At 39.5% G+C, this 24,429-nt stretch overlaps 1 protein-coding gene across 3 annotated transcripts in view; it reads right to left on the reverse strand.

The window, feature by feature from the left end:
• PLCB1 (phospholipase C beta 1) overlaps positions 1–23,995 on the reverse strand; it is a 744,009-nt gene extending 720,014 nt beyond the window's left edge. For all 3 annotated transcript variants that reach the window (XM_005568372.4, XM_005568373.4, XM_065521765.2), the window contains exons 1-2: positions 23,510–23,995; positions 5,624–5,701 (exon numbers count right to left, since the gene is read on the reverse strand). In XM_005568372.4, coding sequence (XP_005568429.1) covers positions 5,624–5,701; positions 23,510–23,608 — 177 coding nt within the window. In that variant the 5' untranslated portion in view covers positions 23,609–23,995. The remainder of the gene's footprint in view (positions 1–5,623; positions 5,702–23,509) is intronic.
• Positions 23,996–24,429: the final 434 nt, after the last annotated feature.

A 24,429-nucleotide genomic window follows, 5' to 3' on the forward strand; every position in this document is an offset into this window, starting at 1 on the left:
GTGCCCAGATGCTGCTGCTGAGTCAACAATGACTGATACACTGCTCCAGGCCAAGGAACAATCCCAGCCCTCACAAAGCAATCCTCACGTGAATTCTGGTGGTTTTTTTTTTGTTTTTTGGGTTTTTTTTTTTTTTCTAGATAATGTAAGTTATTGTTTCAACCTTTAGGGAAAGTTACCAAATAAAATGAATAGCATTTGTCTTCTAAATTTATAACTACATCATTGCATTTAATCACTCAGTGGACTCCTGTATGACCTATCCCTTATCATACACAAGAAGGGTCAAAGTTGATAATTTTGGGATACCCTAGAGAAGTATATCCCAAAGAGAAAGCCTCACTGCTAAAAATCATTAATGAAATGTGTGGTGCCCAGTAGTTCTTTATGGAAGTCAGACTATTTTTAATAGGAAATCACTAGATTTTCTTGTTGACATTTATGATGCATCATTCAAAATATTTTTGAACTCTGGACTCATGCTGAAAAATGTTACTGTGACTTATGTAAATATTTAACTTTTAAACTTTGCTTTTGAACTCTGTAGAAATTTAAGGTTATCATAAGAGAAGACTATCTATGGTTGCCATTAATGGAAACTGAATCATCACTGTGTACAAACATCCAGAATGGTGTCTCATGCAAATTCACAGGCCAGAACAAGATGGCAGATGGCAGAGATTGTAGAACCAATCTTTCTTGTGCTAAGTCTCTAGAAATGATTAAATATGCAGGTATAAATTTAAATCTCTAATCTAGGATCACGGGTAAACAAAAAGAATTACACTCTTTGAGCCACAAAGTATGAAAGGCAGAAAATAAATGAGATAAAAATGAAGTAAGAAATCAGAACCCAGCAGTCCACAGGTATTAAAACATAACAGATCTTTGGGCTATCCAAACCAGGTGGTGAAATGTCAGCACTACGAGTGATATGAAGAAATTGAAGTTAGAGCTCCACCTCACACCAGTCCTCATAATACATTACATATGGATTAAAAACCTAGATTCATAATGGTGATGAGAAGGAATCAGAAATATCTTAAAGGAAGCAAAAAGTGGGGAGGTAGTTGGAACGTAACTACATCAAAATTTAAAGCTTCAAGTCATCTTTTGTTACCCATAAATTAGATGTTAAGAAAGTCAAAGACAAACAACAGACAGGAAGAGTGTAATTGCAACATTTATAACAGCTAAAGGAGTACATCTAGAATACACAGAGAACTGTCAACACAAGGGCAAGAGATATAAATAGGCAATCCATGTAAGGAAAAACTGAAATGGCCAATGAACATATGATAATATACACAGTTTACTAGCAAATCAGGCAATGGCAGATTAAAACAAGGTGATATAGCAGTTGCATCAGTTGGGCAAAAATTAAAATATTCCTGTTACTGTTGGTTGGGCTTAAGAAAACAGTTCCACTCATATGAGATGGGTCAGGTTATAAAATGGTACAGCCATTAACTATAATTTAGGATAGGTGTAACCTTGAATCAGCAATCGCATTTCTCAGCATTTACCTTAGGGAATCCCTGACCCATATTCCCAGAGAGGGCTACACACAGCTGACTATTACTCCATATTACAGGATTCTTTGTAATCCCAAATTAGAAACAAACACCAGGAATCCATCAATGAGAACTTTTGTATTCTTAAATAAAATTTGCTAATCAATTATTTAACATACGATAGAGCAATACGAAAGAATGTGATAGATACACATGTACTAACCCGAAAAACTCCCTAAGATAGACCAATTTAACAGAATGATATAGACACACATGTACTAACTTGAAAAATTCTCTAAGACACACTGTATGGTAAAAAGGAAATTGTGGAATAGTTAAAGTAATATGATGTGACTTAGTATAAAAATAGACATAAGCAAAACAAAATGAAGTATTTCCATAGTTACGCATGCACAAATTTATTTAAAAGAGACCTACAAAGAAACCATGAAGCTATTAGTTGACTCTGGATAGAGAACTAGGGTTAGAATCAATAGGAGAGTGCAGTTTAAAGGTAGTTACATTGCTTTACTCTTTTACAGATAAAAAGATACTTGTATATGATCCACAACATTAAAAATAAATAAGATTTGTAACAAAAAAAGAAAGTAATAGGAGTTCTTCATGTAAAACGTGTTTTTCCTCCCATTCCTTTTTAAATTTAATGATGTGTTCCTTTTCCCTTCCCCCAAGCTCCAGTTGTATGAAGACAAGGAAGAGTTTACTGAACTACATTGAACTTCTTGGATCTGAACTACTGGTGACTAGTTTTATTTTTACACCAACCTTGGCACAGAAGCACGGCATCAAGTTGCAAGGCAAAGGTCTAATTTTTTTTCATATTCTAGCAGGATAGGTTTTGGTTAACTCAACATTGACACTTTTTTTCCTCTTTAGCCTTTCTTTCAAAACCGGTGGAGAAGATTCTTACAGTTCACATGGTTTTCACAGCTAATACTTCCTGTGTCGGTTTTTTAGTGCTCACATGGCACGGATCCAGAGAAAAGTTATAGCCTAATGCATGCCACCTCTCAAGGACTCAGGCTGTGCAGGACTCCCTTCTCACCCGTGACTTACAAATAAATTCATCCTCTTCACATCACCTACACTTACACAAGAAAAACCACTCTCCTTAAAATAGTCATATTCAGAAACTCATTTTTGCTCATTTTATTCAATAAGATTTACAGAGCCAACAATACAGTGAAAAGAATTATTAAAATAAGTCCAGAGCTGGCACAAAGCATAAACATTTATCCCTAAAAACGATATTCATATTTATCTGCTTCCACCAACTCCAAACATTCTGTCAGTGTTTCACTAAAACACATTTCTGCTACCTAAAAATGACTCGCTAGCTTTAGTTTTTGATTCCTAAATTCATCATCTGTGCTGTCTTCTTTGTCACCTATCATTTCTATGGTGACAAATCAGAGAAGGGGTTTTGGAAGGCAACATGTCATTGTCTACAGAGGGGAAAGCCAGTGGCTTGAAATAAGTGGCTCTGATACAAGATCTGATGTAGCCATGACAAGAGGACATGCACAGAACACCATACAATGTGACCATTTACCTCCAATGCTATAAAAAAGAAAAACAAAAAACTCTTGTAAAATCCTCCCTGCTAGGGATTTCTGCTCACCTCTGAACAGACTGGACCTCAGATGATTGCTAATCCAAGTACTTTGGTATAAGCTTCATGAACCAAAGAGGGAATATATTAGAAGAAGCCCAAAGGGAGAAGAGAGGCATATTACAATAAACACCAGTGCAAGCTTCCCTACCAATGGAAAACACAGTGCATAAAATCAAGGGATAAACTTAAAGGTATCACATTTTCTTGTTCTCTGAGAGATTATCTCTATGATACACGTGGCAGATTCCTAAAACTAATTGCCAGATAAAAATATTTTTTAAAAAGTGGCCCTCTAAGTAGCATCATGATTGTACCATTCATCCATGTACCTTCAAATGATCTTATGCAAAAACACCCACTAAAAGCTTGGCGTGCCATCTTTTATTTGCATGCACCATTTCTTCTAGCACACATTTACTCTAATTCATCACTTAGAGTCGTCCATCTCCTAAAAGTGGATGAATCACTCTTGCTGGTTCCAGGACTGGGCTTAAAGCCAGAAAGAAAATGACAAACTTGAAAGCATGGTAAGTCTAATTTTTTTTTTCTTAAATCCTCTCATCTTTTGGATTCTAAGATATATGATCACTAAGAAATAAGCCTCCAAATTCTGATAAATGACTGAGAGATGACTTCGGTATTTAGAAAGTGAAAAATCAAATTTACTATTTCTATCTGTTAGCTAGAACTGTAAGAGTAATATCCATGAAAAGAAAAGTAATAACGTGATAAAAGGAATTGCTACCACATTATCTGTTTCAGTGGGTCATAAACAGCATTACAACCAAGATTAAAAAGTTTGTGAAAAAATTAAAACAAATTTTCCTGCATTTGAAAATAAACATGGGTCGAAATACTGGGTTCACAATAGAGATGCAACAAAGAGGCTTTGGTCCTAAACCCTTTTTCTTTATTAAGCAAATAAATATTGATGATTGGTCTAGAGGGGAGTTTAACCTGAGTTGCCATGAATTATTTAAAAATCCCAGAATATCTTCTGTTGCTTTTATAGAAGCTTGATCTACAAGTTGAAAAATCAAACTGACAGTTTGGTCTCTTGTACAAATACCCAAACTCTAGAAATGTTCTAGGCATTATAAATACATCTTTCATGAATATAGTTTCAACAGTTCTAAAAATATCCTTTAGGAGAAGAAAAAAACACCCAAAAACAAAACTTCTTGCAAGCCATTGTTTCACACATAACAGCAGGAAACCAAACAGAATGTCTAAGCCAAAGCCATTAACACACCCAGTAATAAATGTGAGTGTTAAGTAGGAAATCCTACTCAAATACAATTTTTGACATTAGCATAGGGTCTGTGGTTTACCTCCACTTCTACAGCCACACATGGTTCCACAGCACACTGATTTCGAATCTAACTCCAGGACAACAACTGAAATTTGCCTTTTGAATGATGTGTAAACAGGCTCATTCAGGAGTGGCCCTGGGACCAGACACTGGTATAATTGAGCTTGCCTCAGAGACAGAAGGCAAAGCTGACAGGCAACTAACTCCAGGAACTTTGGACATAAGAAACTAATTTAGAGTTTTGACAGAGCTAACAATTTGTTCCTCCTTCATCAGTAACTGTGGAGGTTGCAGCTGTTTTAATGGTATACTATTATTATTCTACTGTTTTCAACATGTATTTAGCATTCTCAATAAACCCTATCTCATTTCTCCATATATCAAAACTTAGAGAACAAAAACATTCTATATTCTGTGGCCTCTGAGGTTCAAGTGTAGGACTGTGGCAATGATGCTTGAAATAATAACCACTTTCCACGAGTGTTCTCGTCTAACTGCCCATTAAACTCCAAATAAATCTTATGATCAGCAGATATTCTACTTTTTAATAATTCAGTACAGAATCATCAATTGGTTTCATAATAAATGAGATAATAAATTCATGCTATTGTGGGCAGAAAGCTAATTTAGTAAGAAATTCCTGACAACTGAAGGAATAGGCTAAAGGAATTTTATTCTTGATTTTCTGACATAAACAAATTATCAAGGCCAAATTCCTGCTGATTCTGAGAGAGTCCTTAATGAACAGCATAGGGGAAAAGAGAGAGAAAGAAAAGCCAACGGGTATGGCTACTGGGTCAAAAGTTATTTTCTCATCATTTTTCTTCATCCTTTATGGGTGGGGACTTAAATCAGGAAAGCTGGCTAATTATGTTCTACACCAAGTGTAATTCAAATTCCCCTGTTCTTATCCTAACACATAATATAAGCAGTACCAAAAATACCAGTTGCTCCAGAATTTAGCAAATCTACTATTTCAAACTAGTGACTTTGAAAAGTCCTAAATTCTAAGAATACCTTAGATATTCTTTAAAAGTGGAACATTTAAATAAACTGCAAAAGATCTGTAGAATGGATGTTCTTCTATAGACAAGATACGTAAATACTTTTCAAAGTAGTAAACGATGGAAAAATGTAAGAAAGACACATCTCATTTCTTACCTTGTTTTGATCTGTCCAGTAAAAGAAAAATCCCTGAGGGTCAGTCCTCAAAATAATTGGAGTAACAATAGTTGAGTCCTAGAAATGTAAGAAGAAACATGAATATCAACATATATAATTGTAGAAAAATCTATCCAGGAGTTATTTAAGAAGTAATAATTGTAAGGAGAGTCTCCAAAGTAGTCAATTATTAAGAAAAATTTCAAAAGAAATTAGACATGGCATTTTTAACTTCATGGAATTATCCATTATGTAACTGAAGTACTTTCCTAATAATCAGAATACTTATACATAACTTGTAACGGAAAAAGCCATTATGCATTTATTGATTAAGGTATGTTTTCTATTAAAAATCTGTATTTAGTTTTTCAAATAATTTTAGGACTAAACATCATTACATATTTTTATGATTAATATTAACTAAAATCCATGCTTAAGAATAGTATTTTAAATTACATTTGCTCCATAAAATGATTTTTAATTGTAATAGAGTAAAACATAGCATTTGAGCATCCCTGTTTCCAAGGTAACTGTAAATAAGGCCATCTTCTACATATTCAGAAAGATATATACAAACTTGCTGCAAATTTCAATTTTACATGCTAAAATAAAACATCATAGGTAAATAGTCTTCAAAGTTGAAGGCATGCATAGTACAAAGCAAAACTTGCCCACATTGTAATTACAATATTAAACATTTCTAAAACACGTGTTCTTTTCTCTTAGCAATTTTCAGAAAGACATACTATCTGCACAAGAAAATACATATCACTGGATATGGATTTTTATCCTGAAACACTCAGGCCTTTGCAGGAATTGCATTTTTTAGAGAGACATAAATTGCCAGTTTTTTCAACTGTTTCATACGCACAACCATAGTGTGTCATATCATCTAGCTTATTAAAAGAATTTGTAATGAAAATTAGAACTTGAGAGATAATTTTGGCATAGGGACTTTTTTCTTCCTAATGGGCAGAGTAGTATGAACGATTTTTATCTACATATTGTTTTATTGTAAGAGCTCGGTTCTGGAAGATGTTCTTCTCTTGGGTTCAAATTCCTGCCTGTCCTGTCTCAGTGCATAGCTTTACACAACTGAAAAAAGAAGGGGATAATCATAATACGTAACTCAGAAGGTTGTCGTGAGAATTAGCCAGGATAATTTGGGGTAAAGCATCTGGGCACGTATGCCACATAAAAATGTTCATTATTATTATAGTGGATTATATTTAAAAACAGATGTATCAAAATACTAAATGTAAGTTTATCAGAATATTCTGTGTTACTGTAGTAAAATACACAGAACATAACATTTACTCTTTTCTAATATACTTTTCAGTGTTATTACATGCATTCACCTTGCTGTGCTGCCATCAGCACCATCCATCTTCAGTACTTTTCATCTTCCCAAATTGAAATGCCACATGCCTTAAACACTAATTCCTCATTCCCTCCTCCCCCCATAACCTGGCAACCACCATTCTTACTTTCTGTATCTATGAATTTGACTACTCCAGGTAATTAAATAATTTGACTATTTTAAGTAGTTATATAAGTAAAATTGTGTAATATTTGTCCTTTTGTGTTTGCCTCATTTTATTTAGCATGAAGTCCTAAAACTTCATTCATAGAGCATGTGTCATATCTCCTTCCTGTTTAAAGCTGAATAATATTCCATTTATGTGTATGCCATGTTTTGTTTATCCATTCATCCACTGATGAATATCTAGGTTGTTTCCACCTTTTGGCTATTGTGAATAATGCTGTTATGAACATAGATGAACAAACATCTATCTGAGTCCTTGGTTTCAGTATATACCCAGAAGTGGAAATACTGGATCACATGATAGTACTATGTTTATTTTTTTTGAGGAACTGCCATTCTGTTTTATGCTGATATTCCATATATACATCCTTAACATGCAGTTGGAAAAAACATATTTTACAAGGACTGTGCTGTTGCAAGGAACTTCAGCTAGAATTTTAAAATTTCCTAATTACTTCTAAATGTCAAAAAAAGACATTTGAAAATAAACTTGATATTATAATGAAAGAATAATTTTTAATATATTTTAGGCTTCTTTCATGAGATTGCATGCATAATAGCTCACAGCAATATTTCCAATAAATCATAGCAATATTTTCAGTCCTGTTTTCTTACTTCTAGAAGTGGGCAAAATAAAAGTTTTGACAGGCTGCACACAACACATATTCCCACTTCTAGAGGAATTTAGAATAAACTGTAGGTGTGTCTTATCTTTTTCAAGTCAGTTCCTTTTCTTATCAGAGCATCTGACAAAATTCTAATCAAAATCTTGGTGGCAATTCCCTGCAAGGATCCCAGACAATCAAACATTTAAGTGAGCAGAATAAAACTTTTCAAAATTTATATTTAGGAACACTATTCTATGCTGCCTAGTTTGTTTCAGATATTTCCATTTCTAGCTTATTCCTTCCCCTCCTTCAAAATTAAACCTTCTTTGTTCAATGTTTTCTTGACCCCACTCTTCCGGCCACAGTTCCTCTGTTAAGTGATCATTTATCTCGGCTCCCTGCCTGCTTCCTTCATAATCACCTCTAACATTCCAAGATCCCCTGGAACTTGGCATTCTTGCCATGCAAAGTAGGATTTGACCCAGAAATATATGAATGTCTATTTTCATTTCCACCTGCTTGTTTTCCCACCTCCCACATAGCTGCTAGTGTCTATATTCTCCCCATACCAAAGTAGCCACTCAACCCAGATCCCAAATATTCTTAATTGTCAGAACATATGCCCAGGTTTGAAACTTGAAATATATGATCATCCTTCATTGACAAAGGAGCTGCAGATAGGTTGCAACTCTTGGGACCTTTGTAGAATGATGAAGACAGCTCTCAGATGGTCTATATTTTAATCCTTTACCTCTCCATCAACATCTATAACATGTGTATTTCATAAGATTGTTGTTTTGAAACTTTCATATGCATCAAATTCACTGAGGGATGTTGTAAAAACACAGATTGCTGGGCTCTTTCTCCAGAGTCCCTCATTTAGTAGCTCTGGGACAGAGTCTGAAAATCTGCACTTCTAAGAAGCTCATGGTGATGCTGATGCTGTTGGTCCAGGGACCACACTCAAAAAACCACAGATGTAGGCGTATAATGGGTGAGGCTTTAGGTCAGGAATACGATGATGTTTACCTCCAAGAACACCTGTGACCTTAGAATGCAGGCAAACCATATCTTCTAAGTATATTGCTTCTAAGAATTCAACTCTAATTTACTTAAAGTTATAAGATATTTTCTCTAATAAGTATTTGTCTATAAAAAAGAAAACAGTAATAAACACACTTGTCTTAAGTTAGTAATAGCAGATAATGTTCAGTAAATTTCTACTTGCTGCTTTTTATTTGATAGAATACGTTTTACTGTCATATCATCAATAGTGAAGACTAATATAGTAATTAAGAAGATGTTATTTAATAAATTACATGAATGTCTGAAGAGTCTTTAAGCCAAATCAAAAATGATCAAGGGGCAAAGCAAAAGACCTTAACAAAACCTCGAAATCCTGAAGAATAAGAAACAATTCAGCAAGAAAAAAAAAAGAGTCAGTGGAATCAACATTAACATTACAATGATTTGCTCATCAATGCACTGATATAAGTCAATAATAAATACTAAAGAAACTGACATGAAATGACAAAGGCATTACTAATCCAAACTCACTTCTAATACCAGTATAACTTTTTATAAAAATCCCTGACTGAATAGTAACTGATGCATCCTCAACATTTGCTCTGAGCCAATCACTGTGGCGAACTTCACAGCTTTTCTCCTTTAATACTTATAATAAAGCTTTTCTCCTTTAATACTTATAATACTTATAATAACTTCTAATAACTTAAGACACTATTATTATTCCCATTTTACAGATACCTAGACCAAGGCTTGGGCTAAATAACTTGCTCAAGGAAAGCCAGTTAAGCTGGTACGGGAAGCACTGGAAATTAAACCTTCAAGTACGCACTCTATAACAGTGCTTCTCAACTTTTTCCATTATTGCCCTGCAAAGGAGCCTTTTTAGGTCTTTATTTTTCTAATAATCCCCCACGACATTTCAATATTACAGATAGGCTGAATATCTGTATATATGCTGTATGTATAACTGTGCTTTATACCAAAAAAAAAAAAAAAGAGAGAGAGTAAGAAGATTTTTTTGCTGTTGTTGTTCTCCAAAACCACTTTTCATTTCCTTGGAAGCGACATGGCCCCTGTTGAGAATGGATGCCCTATACTGGTGCTGTCCAATACGGGAGCTGCTGTGGCTCCCTGTGACGACTGAGCACTTGAAATGCGACTGCTGAGACTAAGATGTGCTGCAAGATTTCAAAGACTAAGAATGGAAACAAGAATAGAAAATAGCTCACTAATGATTTCTGACATTGATTACAAGTCAAAATGGCTACACTGGATTAAATTAAAGATAGCATTCATATTAATTCCATCTGTTTCTTTTTTACTTGTTTTAATGAGGCTACTAGAACATTTACAAGTATCCTATGTGCCTCACATTATATTTCCGTTAGGCAGGGCAACTCCAAACCTTCACAGGGATACTCCTTAACAGGGAAATTTCTCACAAAACAGTCTCAGTGCTCTTGTCACACAATTCCAGCAAGGTTGTTTATGGTTTTACCCACATATGCAGCTACCATTTAATTTTTAACATTTAAATAGTATAAAATAAATCTAACTTCTTCTCTAAGTGTCAGTTCTTCAATATCTAACTAGAGCTATCATGTTGCTACCCTCTGAGCTACACTTTACCAGGCTGAGGTATGTCATTGGGTTCATCGTGCCCCCCTCCCCAACAACTCACATGGTGAAGTCCTAACCCCCAGTACCTGAAAGTGTGACCTTATTCAGAGATAGGGTCTTTACAGATATGATTAAGTTAAAAGGAGGCCTTAAAAGTGGGCCCTAATCCAGTATGACTGGTGTCCTTATAAGAAGAGGTCATCTGGACACAGGCATGTACAGAAGGAAAATGATGTGAAGATGCAAGAAGTCGGCCATCTACCAGCCAAGACGAGAGGCCTGGAACACATCCTTCCCTCATGGCCCTCAGCAGGAAGCAATCCTGCTGACACCTTTATCTCCCACTTCCTTCAGAACTGTGAGAAAACAAATTTCTGTTGTGTAATCCACCCAGGCTGCGGTCCTTTGTTATGGAAGTCTTAGTAAACTACTAGGAAGTATAACCCTAAACCTCAAGGCTCGTGTCAAGGGCCAGTCCACAGACCCATGGCACATTCCTCAGCACCACTGTCAGCAAGTCTCCTGGCCAAGGTTGACCACAATTCTCACTCCACAGTGATTCTCATGTTTTTATGCTATTACGAGAGAACACACATGAATAGAGGCATGCACTTCTAAACTAATCAATACCACAGAGTCAACAGGAAAAGTAACAAGCAATGTTCCACAGGGATTGCCCAAGACTTGCATTAGGAAGCAGCAGGGCCAAATACAGCAAATAGAGACACTGGGGAAAAAACAGCTATGCAACGGACAAAGAGTTCTAAAGGTCACAGAAAATCAGATGTGATGCCTGTCAAACTAAACATGAGCAATACAGCCCTGACTATGAAATGAAAACATTATAAAGGTAGTCTTGGATGCCAGATGGGGAATTAAGATCATTTAAGTAAAACATCCCTGTGTATCAGCATTGATGAGACTTTTCCTCCAGGAGTGTGTCTACTCTGAAATTTCCCAAAATAAACAAAAGCAGAAGAGACGGAGAAGGTCCAGAGTAGGAATGCAAAACAGTGGAGAGAAGCAACGTGAAGATACTGGCTTCCTACAGAACAAGCGGGAAGATCCCTTTTTTTTTTTTTTAATTTATTATTATTATTATACTTTAAGTTCTAGGGTACATGTGCATAACATGCAGGTTTGTTACATATGTATACTTGTGCCATGTTGGTGTGCTGTACCCATCAACTCGTCAGCACCCATCAACTCGTCATTTACATCAGGTATAACTCCCAGTTGCAATCCCTCCCCCCTCCCCCCTCCCCATGATAGGCCCCGGTCTGTGAGGTTCCCCTTCCCGAGTCCAAGTGATCTCATTGTTCAGTTCCCACCTATGAGTGAGGACATGCGGTGTTTGGTTTTCTGTTCTTGTGATAGTTTGCTAAGAATGATGGTTTCCAGCTGCATCCATGTCCCTACAAAGGACACAAACTCATCCTTTTTTATGGCTGCATAGTATTCCATGGTGTATATGTGCCACATTTTCTTAATCCAGTCTGTCACTAATGGACATTTGGGTTGATTCCAAGTCTTTGCTATTGTGAATAGTGCCGCAATAAACATACGTGTGCATGTGTCTTTATAGCAGCATGATTTATAATCTTTTGGGTATATACCCAGTAATTGACAAATGGGATCTAATTAAACTAAAGAGCTTCTACACAGCAAAAGAAACTACCATCAGAGTGAACAGGCAACCTACAGAATGGGAGAAGATTTTTGCAATCTACTCATCTGACAAAGGGCTAATATCCAGAACCTACAAAGAACTCAAACAAATTTACAAGAAAAAAAACAAACAACCCCATCAAAAAGTGGGCAAAGGATATGAACAGACATTTCTCAAAAGAAGACATTCATACAGCCAACAGACACATGAAAAAATGCTCATCATCAGAAAGATCCCTTTTTAACACAATGTAGGGAAATGTTGGAAGCATTGTTCTTCAAGTACCATGCAAGATACTTCAGATAATCCACTAGAGAACCAAATTAAAGCCCAGATACCAAATCAACCGAGGTGCTCCTGGCTTAGTGGGGGCATCAGATGAGAAAAACCAATAATTTCAATAACATATAGCTCTGGTGGGTATGCAGTGGCATCTCAATGTGTTTTTTAATTTGCATTTCTCCAATGACTAATGATGTTAAATATCTTTTCATGTACTTATTGGCCTTTGGGGTTGCAGGGAGGGTGGTGAACTGGCTGGATACTTTTAAGAGCATAGTATATCATTTATCATTTTCATCAGTGGTTTTCAACTGGGAGCAATTTTCCACACCAGGGGACTTTTGGCAATGTCTGGAGACAATTTTGGTTGTCACTACTGGGGGGTTTTGCAACTGACACCTAGTATCTAGAGCGAGGGATGCTGCTAAATATCATATAATACACAGGCCAGACTCCACAACAGAAAAAACTAATGGGGCTAAATGTCAATGGTGCCAGGGTTGAAAACATGGTTTTAATGGTTTCTGGTTGACTTTATAAGTCTAAAATCCTCCAAGGACCTAACCAGTACATATGCAGGCCCTTGCCATCCAACCACATTATCTGAGCCACACTCCCCTGTGCTAATTCTGCTTCTGTCTTTCAAAACCCTGAGTTTCTTGGCTCTTTGGAATACCCACACCTGCTGTTCCCTCCACCTGACACATTCTTCTACTCATGTGGGCCTAAATCCCACTTTTCATAAATAGAATTTTCCAGGGAAAGCTTCCATGCTTCCTATACTCACTTGTACTTTTTTTCCTTCATAGCAGTTATAATGAAAATAATTGTACCTCTATTTGTTTAGCATCTGTCTCCCCAATAAAGGCAGGCAAGAAATCATTCATCATCATGAATCCACAATACTAGCACAATGCTTAAAAGAGACATCAGTACATTTTTAAAGTATGACTGGTGAATGAATGGATGAAGGGGTGGAAGGTACTGCAGGAAATAAAAACAAGGAAGATTCTGAAAAATATCAGTTGGGGTTGCTGGGAGCCATGTTGCCCATAGCCATGACAAAGAAATGTCAAAGTAGTGGTGAGGGCAGAAAAAGGCTTCGGAAGGCTCAGAAGAAGTGGGTAGGAGGTGAAGACAGGGAGACAGTGACTATAAGTCACACTTGCATAGTAGAGGGAAGGAGATGAGGGAGGAGACGGTAACTAAAGGAGGAAAAAGGAGTGGGGAACATTGTGTTGGTTTTGAGGTTGGGATTTTTACTAGTAAAGGCATATTGTTATGTTCTTAGGAAAGCTTCAACTGAGGGGAAACTCACATAGACACTGTCAAAAGAAAGGTGAGTGGTGGCAGATAATAATGAAGTCAGGATTCAGAGATGCCAGGAAGGACGAGCTCCAAAATATAAATGCAGAAGGTGAGGTATTTCTCAGGGGCAAGAGGGCAGCTGGAACAATGGAGGTGGCCCAAGTACATTAAATGAGGAGTGGAGAAGGGAGGAAATTAAAAGCATTGTTCCAGGGACTTCCATTGCTTCTGTACACAAAGAATAGGATAGGTGGAAGTTTATTACAAATCAAATTTAGAACTATGTCTTGTTACTTTTCTCCCTTTAGTAATAAAGCACAAGTATTCTTTTTTCTCTTGGTGAATAATTATCACGATAGAATGTTTTTACAACCATGTGTCTTTTGTTCTGTCACTCCCAACACTTCTGAATTTCTTTAAGGGCAATTTTCATTGCAATATTTGGGTGTATGGATGAGCATCTTTTTCAGAAAATAGGAACTAATGGTAACATTTAAAATATGAGATATAAATACATTAAGCATCATCATCTTCAACCAATATTGAATTGCAGTGTAGTACACGCTCAAACTTAAGACACATTTAGACCTTAAATGAAATCAGCACTGTAACAGCAGTGAGCTCTGCATTGCCAATAAATGGTTTCCTTCTCAAACGCACATGGAGAAATCCCATTTAAGAAGACCATAGGGTCCCTTAGGACCCTGGGAGATTTCAGATGGAATGGAAGGACAAGGAGCAAGGTGTTCCAACCAATGCAACACAACACCTCAAAGGTCACGAAGGTCTCATAGGAGCGTGACTGCCCTCCAGGTCTGCCTCAAGGCTGCACACTCCCCTGTGTGAGCCCACTGCGAGCCAGACAAACACCAGACAGTTCCTTCATTCCACAAACATCCCCTGAGCACCAGCACCTCCCAGTGCCAGGTCTATGCTCTCCCCTAGGGAAAAAATAATAATAATTATAAAGCTATAACCCTCCAGAAGTCATGCTCCAGTTGTAATATAAACAAGGCATATCCACCTCCCTGCACAAGTAATATAGATCTGGACTCTCAATTGACACTACCGTGCATTCTGCATCATACTTGAGAGCAAGCAACTCACCCTCTACACTTCCTTCATGCCTACCATATTCTTAGTCTTCCATGATCCATGATTTCTATGAGAGGCCATGGGACCGGCCTTAATAGGAATCAGCAAAAGACAACATTTGCACATATGTCAAGAAGAAGAAAAGGTGGAGTAACAGATATAATGCAGAAATGTCACTTACTCGGCAGAAATGTCACTTACTCAGCAATGAAAAAAAAGACCTTAAACACCATACCTGAATACCTGTCTTTCCACGTGCATGTTTCCACACTGACTGATTGATGTAGAATATATTTAAAGACTATAGAGCATATGTTGTGCCCCCCTCCCTTTTTCTTTTTTTTTTTGTTTTGTTTTGTTTTGTTTTGTTTCCGGAGTCTCACTCTGTCACCCAGGCTGGAATGCAGTGGTGCGAGCTTGGCTCACTGCAACCTCTGCCTGCCTCCTGGGTTTAAGTGATTCTTCTGCCTCAGCCTCCTGAGTAGTCGGGATTACAGGTTTGCACCAGCACACCCAGCTAATTTTTGTATATGGGGTTTCATCATGATGGCCAGGCTGGTCTTGAACTCCCGACCTCAACTGATCTGCCTGCCTTGGCCTCCCAATATGCTGGGATCACAGGTGCAAGCCACTGCGGCTGGCCTGCCCTTTTTGTCTCAAAGCAGCGATGAGGTTTTCCAGTGCTCACACATCTTGCACAGTGTAGAGAAAAACGGACTGTATATACACCATGAAAAATAGCTATTTTGAAGACAATGGCTCAAAAACTAAGTTTGCAGGGATCTAAGCTTCACATATATGAATCCTAAAAATAACAGAGATTCTTTGGAAAAGTCTACCAATCTCTTTAAACTTACATTCATTTAGACTCTATTAAAAGTTTTTTGTTGGCCACGTTCGGTGGCTCATGTCTGTAATCCCAGCACTTTGGGAGGCCGAGGCAGGTGGATCACGAGGTCAGGAGTTTGAGACCAGCCTGACCAACATGGAGAAACCCTATCTCTACTAAAAATACAAAATTAGCTGGGCATGGTGGCACATGCCTGTAATCCCAGCTACTCGGGAAGCTGAGGCAGGAGAATCGCTTGAACCGGGGAGGCAGATGTTGCGGTGCGTCAAGATCGCACCATTGCATTCCAGTCTGGGCAAAAAGAGCAAAACTCCATCTCAAAAAAAAAAAAACCTCTTTTTGTTTTTGTTTTTGTTGTTGTTGTTGTTGTTACCAAAAGGACCCTGTTTGGGGACATCATGGTAGACTGGAAAGGATGCTGAATTTGGCCAGAAGATCTAGTTTTAAATTCCTCTTCTGAATCTACCTAGTTACGTGTCCTTCGACAAATCACAATCAGTAGCCTCAATTTATTTCTATGTGAAACGCAAAAGAAGAACCCTTGCTCTTTTTCCTACCACCCAAGGTGGTCTTGATGACTGAACAGGGGTAAGCAGGGCTGCTACATAAGCATGAATGCCTACTATTAGGACTCAGTCTGGATATTGAATTCCAGAGGAAATACTACAGCAAAACTTCATTTTATCCAACTGTAGTACCGAAGGAGAAAACTATGTAGGATACTTAGAAGATTATTATATTTAGGACTGAAAGTTGTGAAATCCTAGAATCACAAAAGGCCATATCAGCCAGGATTTGGTATGAGAACCAGAAATTTCTCTTGAAGTTTTAAGATAAAGGGACTTCATATAAATTAAGCACTTGACAGAAAAACTGGGAGGGTCGGAGGAGCGGGCTTTAGGTTGGGTCTCCATGAATGATCCCAGAACACAGCAGCACAGACCCTTGAGGAGAGCTGTTATGTCTACCACATTCAGAAAGGTGAGAAATCAAGAAGGAACTCCCAGGGTCCAAACAAAACACCAGCTTTGTTGAAGCCAAAGAAGTGTAAGCTGCCAACAGGGAGTGGCCACTGTGACCAATGGCCACTTCAGAGACAATGAAGAACTATCACAGAAAGTGCCACCTCTTCTAGCATCTCACGTATCTGTAGAAATACAGAAACATGAAAGGATGCAGGAAATTGGCCCTTTTCATGTTTCTGCCCTCCATATCTCATATGCATGAATTTATTTGGTGGAAATAATAATTTTCAAGAAGAATGTTGGTCAAAAAGGAGTCTGGTAAATGTAGCTTTAGAAGCCCAGACTTTGTATTATAGGAAGTCCTACTAAGAGGATGTAGGAATTGATGCTATGTGAGATTCAACCATATCCAACACAGCACACCTGAGGAGGATCAGGATTGGCATCTTTAACATTTTTTGACCAGCTCAATTGCTGATTTGCTCTATGATTTTCCAGCTTTATGAGCTCATATGGCTTCTTCTATACAATGGATTAAAGTTAAATTAAATTTCCCTTACTCTTAACTATTTCATAGATGACCTCCAAAAAATTTTTGATCTTTTTAAATGGCAAAATAATATCTTAATCTTCTAGATATCAATGCTATGTATTGATATCCACATGACTACTTCAGGTAAATGTTTTCTTTACTAACTAATCCACTTTCTGTGATCTTGCACATTAAACATCAATTCAGTAAAAAGAAACAGAACATTAACCAAATATTGTAAACAAAAAAAGCCCTTGAAGGCCAGACGCGGTGGCTCACGCTTATAATCCCAGCACTTTGGGAGGCCGAGGTGGGCGGATTACCCAAGGTCAGGAGTTCGAGACCAGCCTGGCCAACATGGCAAAACCCCTGTCTCTACTAAAAATAAAAATAAATTAGCCAGGTGTGGTGGTGTGTGCCTGTAATCCCAGATGCTCTGGAGGCTGAGGCATGAGAATCGCTTGAACCCAGCGGCAGAGGCTGGCAGTGAGCCGAGATGGTGCCACTGCACTCCAGCCTAGGTGACAGAGCAAGATTCTGTCTCAAAAAAAAAAAAAAATTTTGAGAATTAACACGTGGTAATGATAATAAAATCAAACATTAGATCTTAAAGAGATCAGAGGAAAACCAGAGAGACTCTTAAAGAACATAAGCATCCTTTATATTCTATTCCAGTTAGTTAGTTCCTTTATATCCTATTCCAGTTAGTTACAAAAATCAATGGCTTCTTCATGGTCATATATGTAAATGACCTCAGAAATACGTCCATATTTCCTTTGCCTACTTACACATAGGGGCACAAGGCTCTGATTAGGTGATCAGACACAGAACAGAGAGGGAAAAGATTAGATGGAATAGACTGTGAAATGTGCCTGAGCATTTGGAATTTATGATATGCTCTGAAAGGTTGCATGAACCTAATTATTAGCTCCAGTAACAAGAAGACTAATGATTTCAGTTACCAGGGGTTTGTTATTTAAGTGGAGACCCATAGCGTTAGTCAACAATTCACCATCAATTCCCTTCCATTTTCTGCTGGCACTTCTTGTTCATGATAACATGAAACAATTCTGATAAGGAAATATTTAACTACAGGTTACCAAGTCCCACATAAAAAAGCAAAATGTTCCTGTTTCCTTTATATGTCATTGCAGGTAAATATAACTTGAAGCTATTTATTGATAGGCTAAACTTTCAAACAAAGCTAATAGCCAGTGCAAATTATCCTCATTCACCATAGGTAGGGAAATACTAGTGTTAAGCAAGATAAGAGAGAAAACCTATGCGAGAAAATTATATTCCAGCAACAGTACTGTACTAGTCTGCTTTGCCCTGCCAATAACAGCCTGTAGGCATTATATTTCCTCAGTAAATTACTAGGGTTTTATTGAACTGCTTCCTCCTTCAGGGCATTTACTATACCTGCTGCACTTCCCAGACTTGGGACAGACAAGAACTGAATCAAGGGTCATCTAATCTGACTATAAGTCACTTTTGTTGTTATTGTTCAAGAGGATCAGTTCAGCAATAATAAAATGCTTTAGGCTGAAGAGGTTCTTTTTTTTTAAGTTTTCATTCAAAGTAAAAATAGCTTATTAGATTAAAAACAAGCAAAACCAAACTATGAAGTTAGAAGTCAAGATAAGGGTTACCCTTAGGCGGGGATGCAGGGACTGGAAGAAAGCACTTAGGAATTCTGGGACAAGTGATGCTGTTTCTTGATATGGTACTGATGACATGGGAGTTTTCACTTTGTGAAAATGGATCCAGCTGGACCCAGAATTTGTGTGTTTTGTTGTATGCATGTTACACTGATTTTTTAAAAAGTTTCAAGTAGCTTTATTGATTTGTTTGCAAAAAAGTTATATTTTACACTTATACAGTAATTATTAACAATAAGAAATTCACAAAGCTCTTTTGACAAGAAAAATGGAATAACTTGGCATATTTAAGGGGCTCTTTAGAGGGCACCTGCTAGCCTTCCATTCTAAAATCCACCTTACACTTTGTAGTTGGTCCATACACATCAGCCAGCTACCAACTCAGAGAAGTTTCCTCCGTTTCCCATAACCTTTCCAAAGTGAACGTTACTAAATTCCCCCCTCGCAAACCCTTTTCCCCTCGGCTCTCTCATTAATCTTGTCAGTGTCATCTCGTCATCATTTTCTTGTCATCATTTTGGAAACTGGAACAGCAGATTCCACAAAATGCAAAAGTTCTAAGCTTTTGTGTAGGATGCTGGGAAATGTGCAACATACTAGTATTTCTTAAATTACCTGTTTTAGCTGTGGGGGTTGAAGGTGTGGTAAAGGAGGGAGTTACTTGATTCAAATCCAGATGGCATTAATGCAAATCCAAACTTCTGAGTTTCATCAGACTTCTCAGACAACTTAGTCTAGCCATTATTTTTCCGTGTTAGAATATGCTTGTAAGACAAAATGTGCAATGTGAAATTATATACACATATATCCATACATATATATGAAATTTAAGTGAAAATAAACTTTTGGATTATTTGTAAACTGACTTGCTGTAGAGAGTGGGTTCTGCTCTAAATTATGTAGACTTATTTTCCATGAAACACCTGGATTTTTAAAAGAAGGTAAGAAACCTGATTTTTCTCCAAATTATAAAATATAAAATCAAAACACACATTAAAGGGAATGGAAGTAAGGTCTGAATTTTTCCACAAGAAGAATAGAAGAGCCATAGAACACCTACTAACCACCTTGATAAAATTCACATCCATCTTATTTCTGAGGGACAATAACTTAAAAACATGTTTTATGGAAGGTTGCCTGTATATCAGGCTTTTTACAAAGCAATGTATATGCATTCATTCATCTAACCTCAACAGCTGTTCTATGAGTTAGGAAATATTACAATTTGCATGTTACCGTTAAGGAAATTGAAGTTGGGATGCATTACGCAACCTGCCCACAGTAAGATCTGAATTTGAAAGGTAAGAATGAAGAAACAGAAGGAATAAACAAATGAAAGCCCTTCCATCCCTCAGAGGTTATGGGACAGTGAGACAGAGTGCTTAGGCATGGAAAACAGGGCCAAATCAGTGGTTGGAGGTCCTATTGTACAGTTTACAGTCGTTCCTCTTTCTCTCCATGTCCTGTCCAATATAGACCAAGGCCAAGGTCCAGAAGAGAAAGGAGTTTCTCTCACAATCTCCCAAGCTCCGTAGCTTAGATCAAGAAAGTAACTCTCCTTCCACTGTCTACCTCACCAGAATTCTTCCACAATACCCACAGTCCTTAACACCCACCTCCTACCACCAGAGCCTGCTAATAGACAAATGCAAAACAAAAGCAAAGATATGAGGTTGAATTTTTAAAATATCATTAGGTCAGTGGTTTATCTTCATGCCAAGTTCAGGAGGACAAGTATAGCCTTGATGTTCAGACCGTATACACCATGAGTTTTAAAATACTGAAATAGTCAAAAAAAAACCCCACCTACCTATCCACCCATCCACAGACCCTGGGGACTCCCAGACCTCCTCATGATCAAGCAGCAAAAACATTAATGCCTGGCCCTGGTACAACAGGGTATTTCCAGGATCTATTACGCACCTGCTGTCTGTTGTAATTGTTTAGTGCCTATGTTAAAGCTTTTGACTACCACCCTTAGAGCATCCACAGCCTCACCGTGACTTAGTAGGTGGCCAACAAATGATGCATGGCACTGCACCCTCTGGGTGACATCTTCCATTCCATATGGTGGTCAGGACAACAAGACCAGTGATTATACTGCTTTAATCACTTCAGGAACAAGAGATAATTTCTTCACATCCTAAACAGCCCCAAATTCATCATTTTTGAATGTCCTGTAACATTACCACACTTTTACACAAGCAGCAGCAAACATACAGAAAAGTTAAGTGATTGGCCTAAAGTCATGTAGCTTACCGGTGAAACAACTAAGAGGTAAACTGAGGCCTTTGATTCAAGATCTAGTTCTTTTTTGTCTTCAACACACTGTCTCACTAAAGTACAATATAAATAGCCAGATAACTTGAACTGGCTTGATTCTGTAAGGGCAAATATGAGCTGAGAAGAGTAGATGAGGGATGCCTGGGGAGGAAAAAGGCAACCCTAAGAAAGGCTGGGTCCCTTGTAGTCCACTGATCAGCATGAAGACCCAGAGAACCAAAGAGCCTGCAGTATAGCTCATTATATTCCAGATAACTTGACTCCTGAGTGCAGTCTAGGTTTTTTTTGTTTTGTTTTGTTGTTTTAAAAAAAAAAAAAAAAAAACACCTGAGATTCTACTGGCCTTCTCCTTAGTGCCTACGTCTTTCCTTCCAGGAGGGCTTCCTTGGAAACTCATTGCTGCAATGCTCAGAGGGAGCTCTTTTCAACTTCTTCTTTGGTTGGTATTTCACGAACATCCTCTCTATTACCCTCAATGCATCACCCAATCTCTCTCTCATTGGTGTTTTGATGATTTTTGTCTCCTCCACCTAGCATGTAAGGTCCACAACAGCAGGGATTTTGTCTACTTTTTCACCACCCCAAGATCCAGTCTAGGATTGGCAATAATAGGTGAGCAAGAAATACGTGTTACAGAAAGGTACATAATGAAAGTCATCTACCTGGATATATCAAAATGTGTTTTCATAGAATACTTTCATTCTCAACGTGATGTTGGCTATTTTCTCCAAAACAAGAAATTATAGAGAATTATTTAAAATACAGTTTAGAATCATCACTGTATATAAATCCAGAGCTTATGCTGAAACTCCCTTTTTAAATTCTGCAAAGTCTCTTTCTCTTCCTTCTGCCCTTCACTCTCTTTCTCAGTAAATCCGTCATCACATCACCTCTCTATTCAAGGATCTCAAAATGGGCAAGACTGTCTTATTTATTGCTGAACTGCATTTTCTTTGTCTTTTTTTTTTTTCCCCTGACACAAAGAATTTAATCTGCGTCTGAATTTATTGTTTAGATTCTATTCCATTTACAAAAACATTCAGTCCAATTAGACTGGAACAGAAAGAAGAAAAGTGTGAAGCCCATGGTAAAAAAGATGTATGTTTACATCCTTGCCTACAGCATTTAATAATTGGCATGAGCTTTCAAGGAAGCTGTGGTTCATACTCCAAGTTCCATTTGCGCTTCCAGCTGGACAAAATATAGACACAGACGCACTCAGCTAAGTAATTGGATTCACTACCTGGAATATTTAAATTGTTTTCAGACACTGGAAAATGGCTTAAGAAGATTAAAGAAAAATACCCTAGAGAATAACAGGCTATAATTTACTAGGTGGAAAATCTTTTCGGCAAGAAGAACGCCTCATTCTCCTATAATTCCTTCTGATTAAGAGATGTATTAGTCATTTGGACTTAAATTTCCTTAGAACCTGGCAACTCGGATTTATTTCGGTAGGTTTTTCTTATCGAACCTTTTGAATGACACCCAGGACATAAAATTGATGCCATAATGCTCTCCATCAGAAGATTCGCATGTTTTCAGCTGGATGACTAATTTATGTGTTTTGAAGACAACTGGGGTAAAGGGGAAGGGGAAGTCATTTGAAGTCCTGGGGTCTGGGCTGCACGTAAAGCATTAGAGACCCTGGCGCTGGGCTAGGCTCTGCCCTACCTGGCAAATGGTGCAGGTAAGTCCTGGGGCAACCCCTCAACGTGTCTATTTCAGGCAGAAGACTCCAATCAGCTCAGTTCTCAAAAGTCAGCCCTCTCCACTTGCCTGCAGGCCCGTGAGTCCTCCAGGACCCCTCAAGGGCCCCCATTCTGTTCACGCCCTCCCCAGATGTGTCCCCGCAGCCCTTTTCAGGGACCCTCACTCCGGAGCCAGGCGCTGAAGTTTGGCATCAACGACCACCTGTTGGCTGGACCGTTGTGTCCTCCGCCGCGTGGGCTCCCACAAAAGCGCTAAGAGGGTTCGCAATCACTAAGTGTTGTGGACTTCAGGCCCTTCCTTCTTGAAATCGGGCAAAAGAGGTAATAGGGGGTGCGTCCGCAGGCAGAGAGGGACGCGACTTGTTCACACCAGGCGCTTTCCAGTTGGTCTCAACTTCACACTCCCTACTTCGCGAACTTTCAGGACCTGTCACCAGGCAAAGCTTGCCCCTCCCTCTCCACTGGCCCAAAAGATTTAAGACCCTCAGGGGGCGCTTGCCAGACCCAGAAAGGATGGCAACTACTAAAGCCCGATAAAACAGGAGCGCGCGCAAAGCTTCTGCCCTTGGACATCCGCTTTGGCAGATGCCAACCTGTGCGCCCGAGGCGGCCCCTGCCCGCTCCCAGTGCGCCCATTGCATAACGCGCCCCTCGCCCCACCCCCACGACGCCCGCCCTGCCCGGTGCCCGAGCCAGCGCCCCGACTCGGGCCGCCCCAATACTTACATCATCCCACTTGACGAATTTGATGCCCTTCTTGAGGCTGTCGGACACGCACACGGGCTTGAGTTGCAAGGCGTGCACTCCGGGTTGAGCCCCGGCCATCTGGGCTCATCTGGGCTCCGGGCGGCCCGGGCGAGCGCGGCAGGGACTGGGAACCGCGCGCGGGGCGCGGGGCGCGGGCTCCTTTCTCTGCTCCTGAGGCGCTCGACTCTTCTCCCCCGCCGGCCTCCCCGGCCTCCCGGCCTCCGCACCTCCCTCCGGCGCCGCTCAGCAGGCAGAGCGCGCGGGGGCGCAGCGCCGGGCCATGCCCCAGGCGGGACGCGAGGTCGGGAACCCGCGGTGGATGAGGAGCCTCGGAAGGCGAAGAGAAGCCGAGCCGGGCAGCCGAGGCTGCCAGTCGCGGCGGATTCTGCTCCTCCGCCGCCGCCGCCTCAAAGCGCACCATTCAGCACATCCTCTATACACAGAGGGAGAGAGAGAGTGACACACGCCCGGCGCCCCCGCTCCGCGCTCTTTTCCCTCCTCCTTCCTCCTCCCCCCACCCCCTTCCCCGCCACCCTCGCTCGCTGGGTCCTTCCTTCCCCCCGCGGCTCCCAGCCCAACTTTGCACGCTGGGTCAGGCGCCAGGAAGCGGGGATGCAGCGGCACCTCCTGGCTCCTGAGCCCCATTGCAGCCAACGCCTGCCTCCCGCATTCGCTCTGAGCATGCCTGGTGCCCTGGTTGCAGGGGTGTTAGGGGTCCCCAGGAGCCTTACGCTCTTTGGGGTTTTCTTGGGAACTTGGGCTCGAGTTCCGGAGCGTCTTTGGATCCCAACCGGGTGGGAAAAGGGACCCATTCGGAGGAACCGGAGGCAACCCGCAGCTTTCAACTGTAGCTGGAGCACTCCAGCGCCGGCCACAAACCAGCTTTTTTGAGAAAAGAA

The sequence above is a fragment of the Macaca fascicularis genome, chromosome 10 (genome assembly GCF_037993035.2).
Source record: "Macaca fascicularis isolate 582-1 chromosome 10, T2T-MFA8v1.1".
NCBI classification, from domain to species: domain Eukaryota; kingdom Metazoa; phylum Chordata; class Mammalia; order Primates; family Cercopithecidae; genus Macaca; species Macaca fascicularis.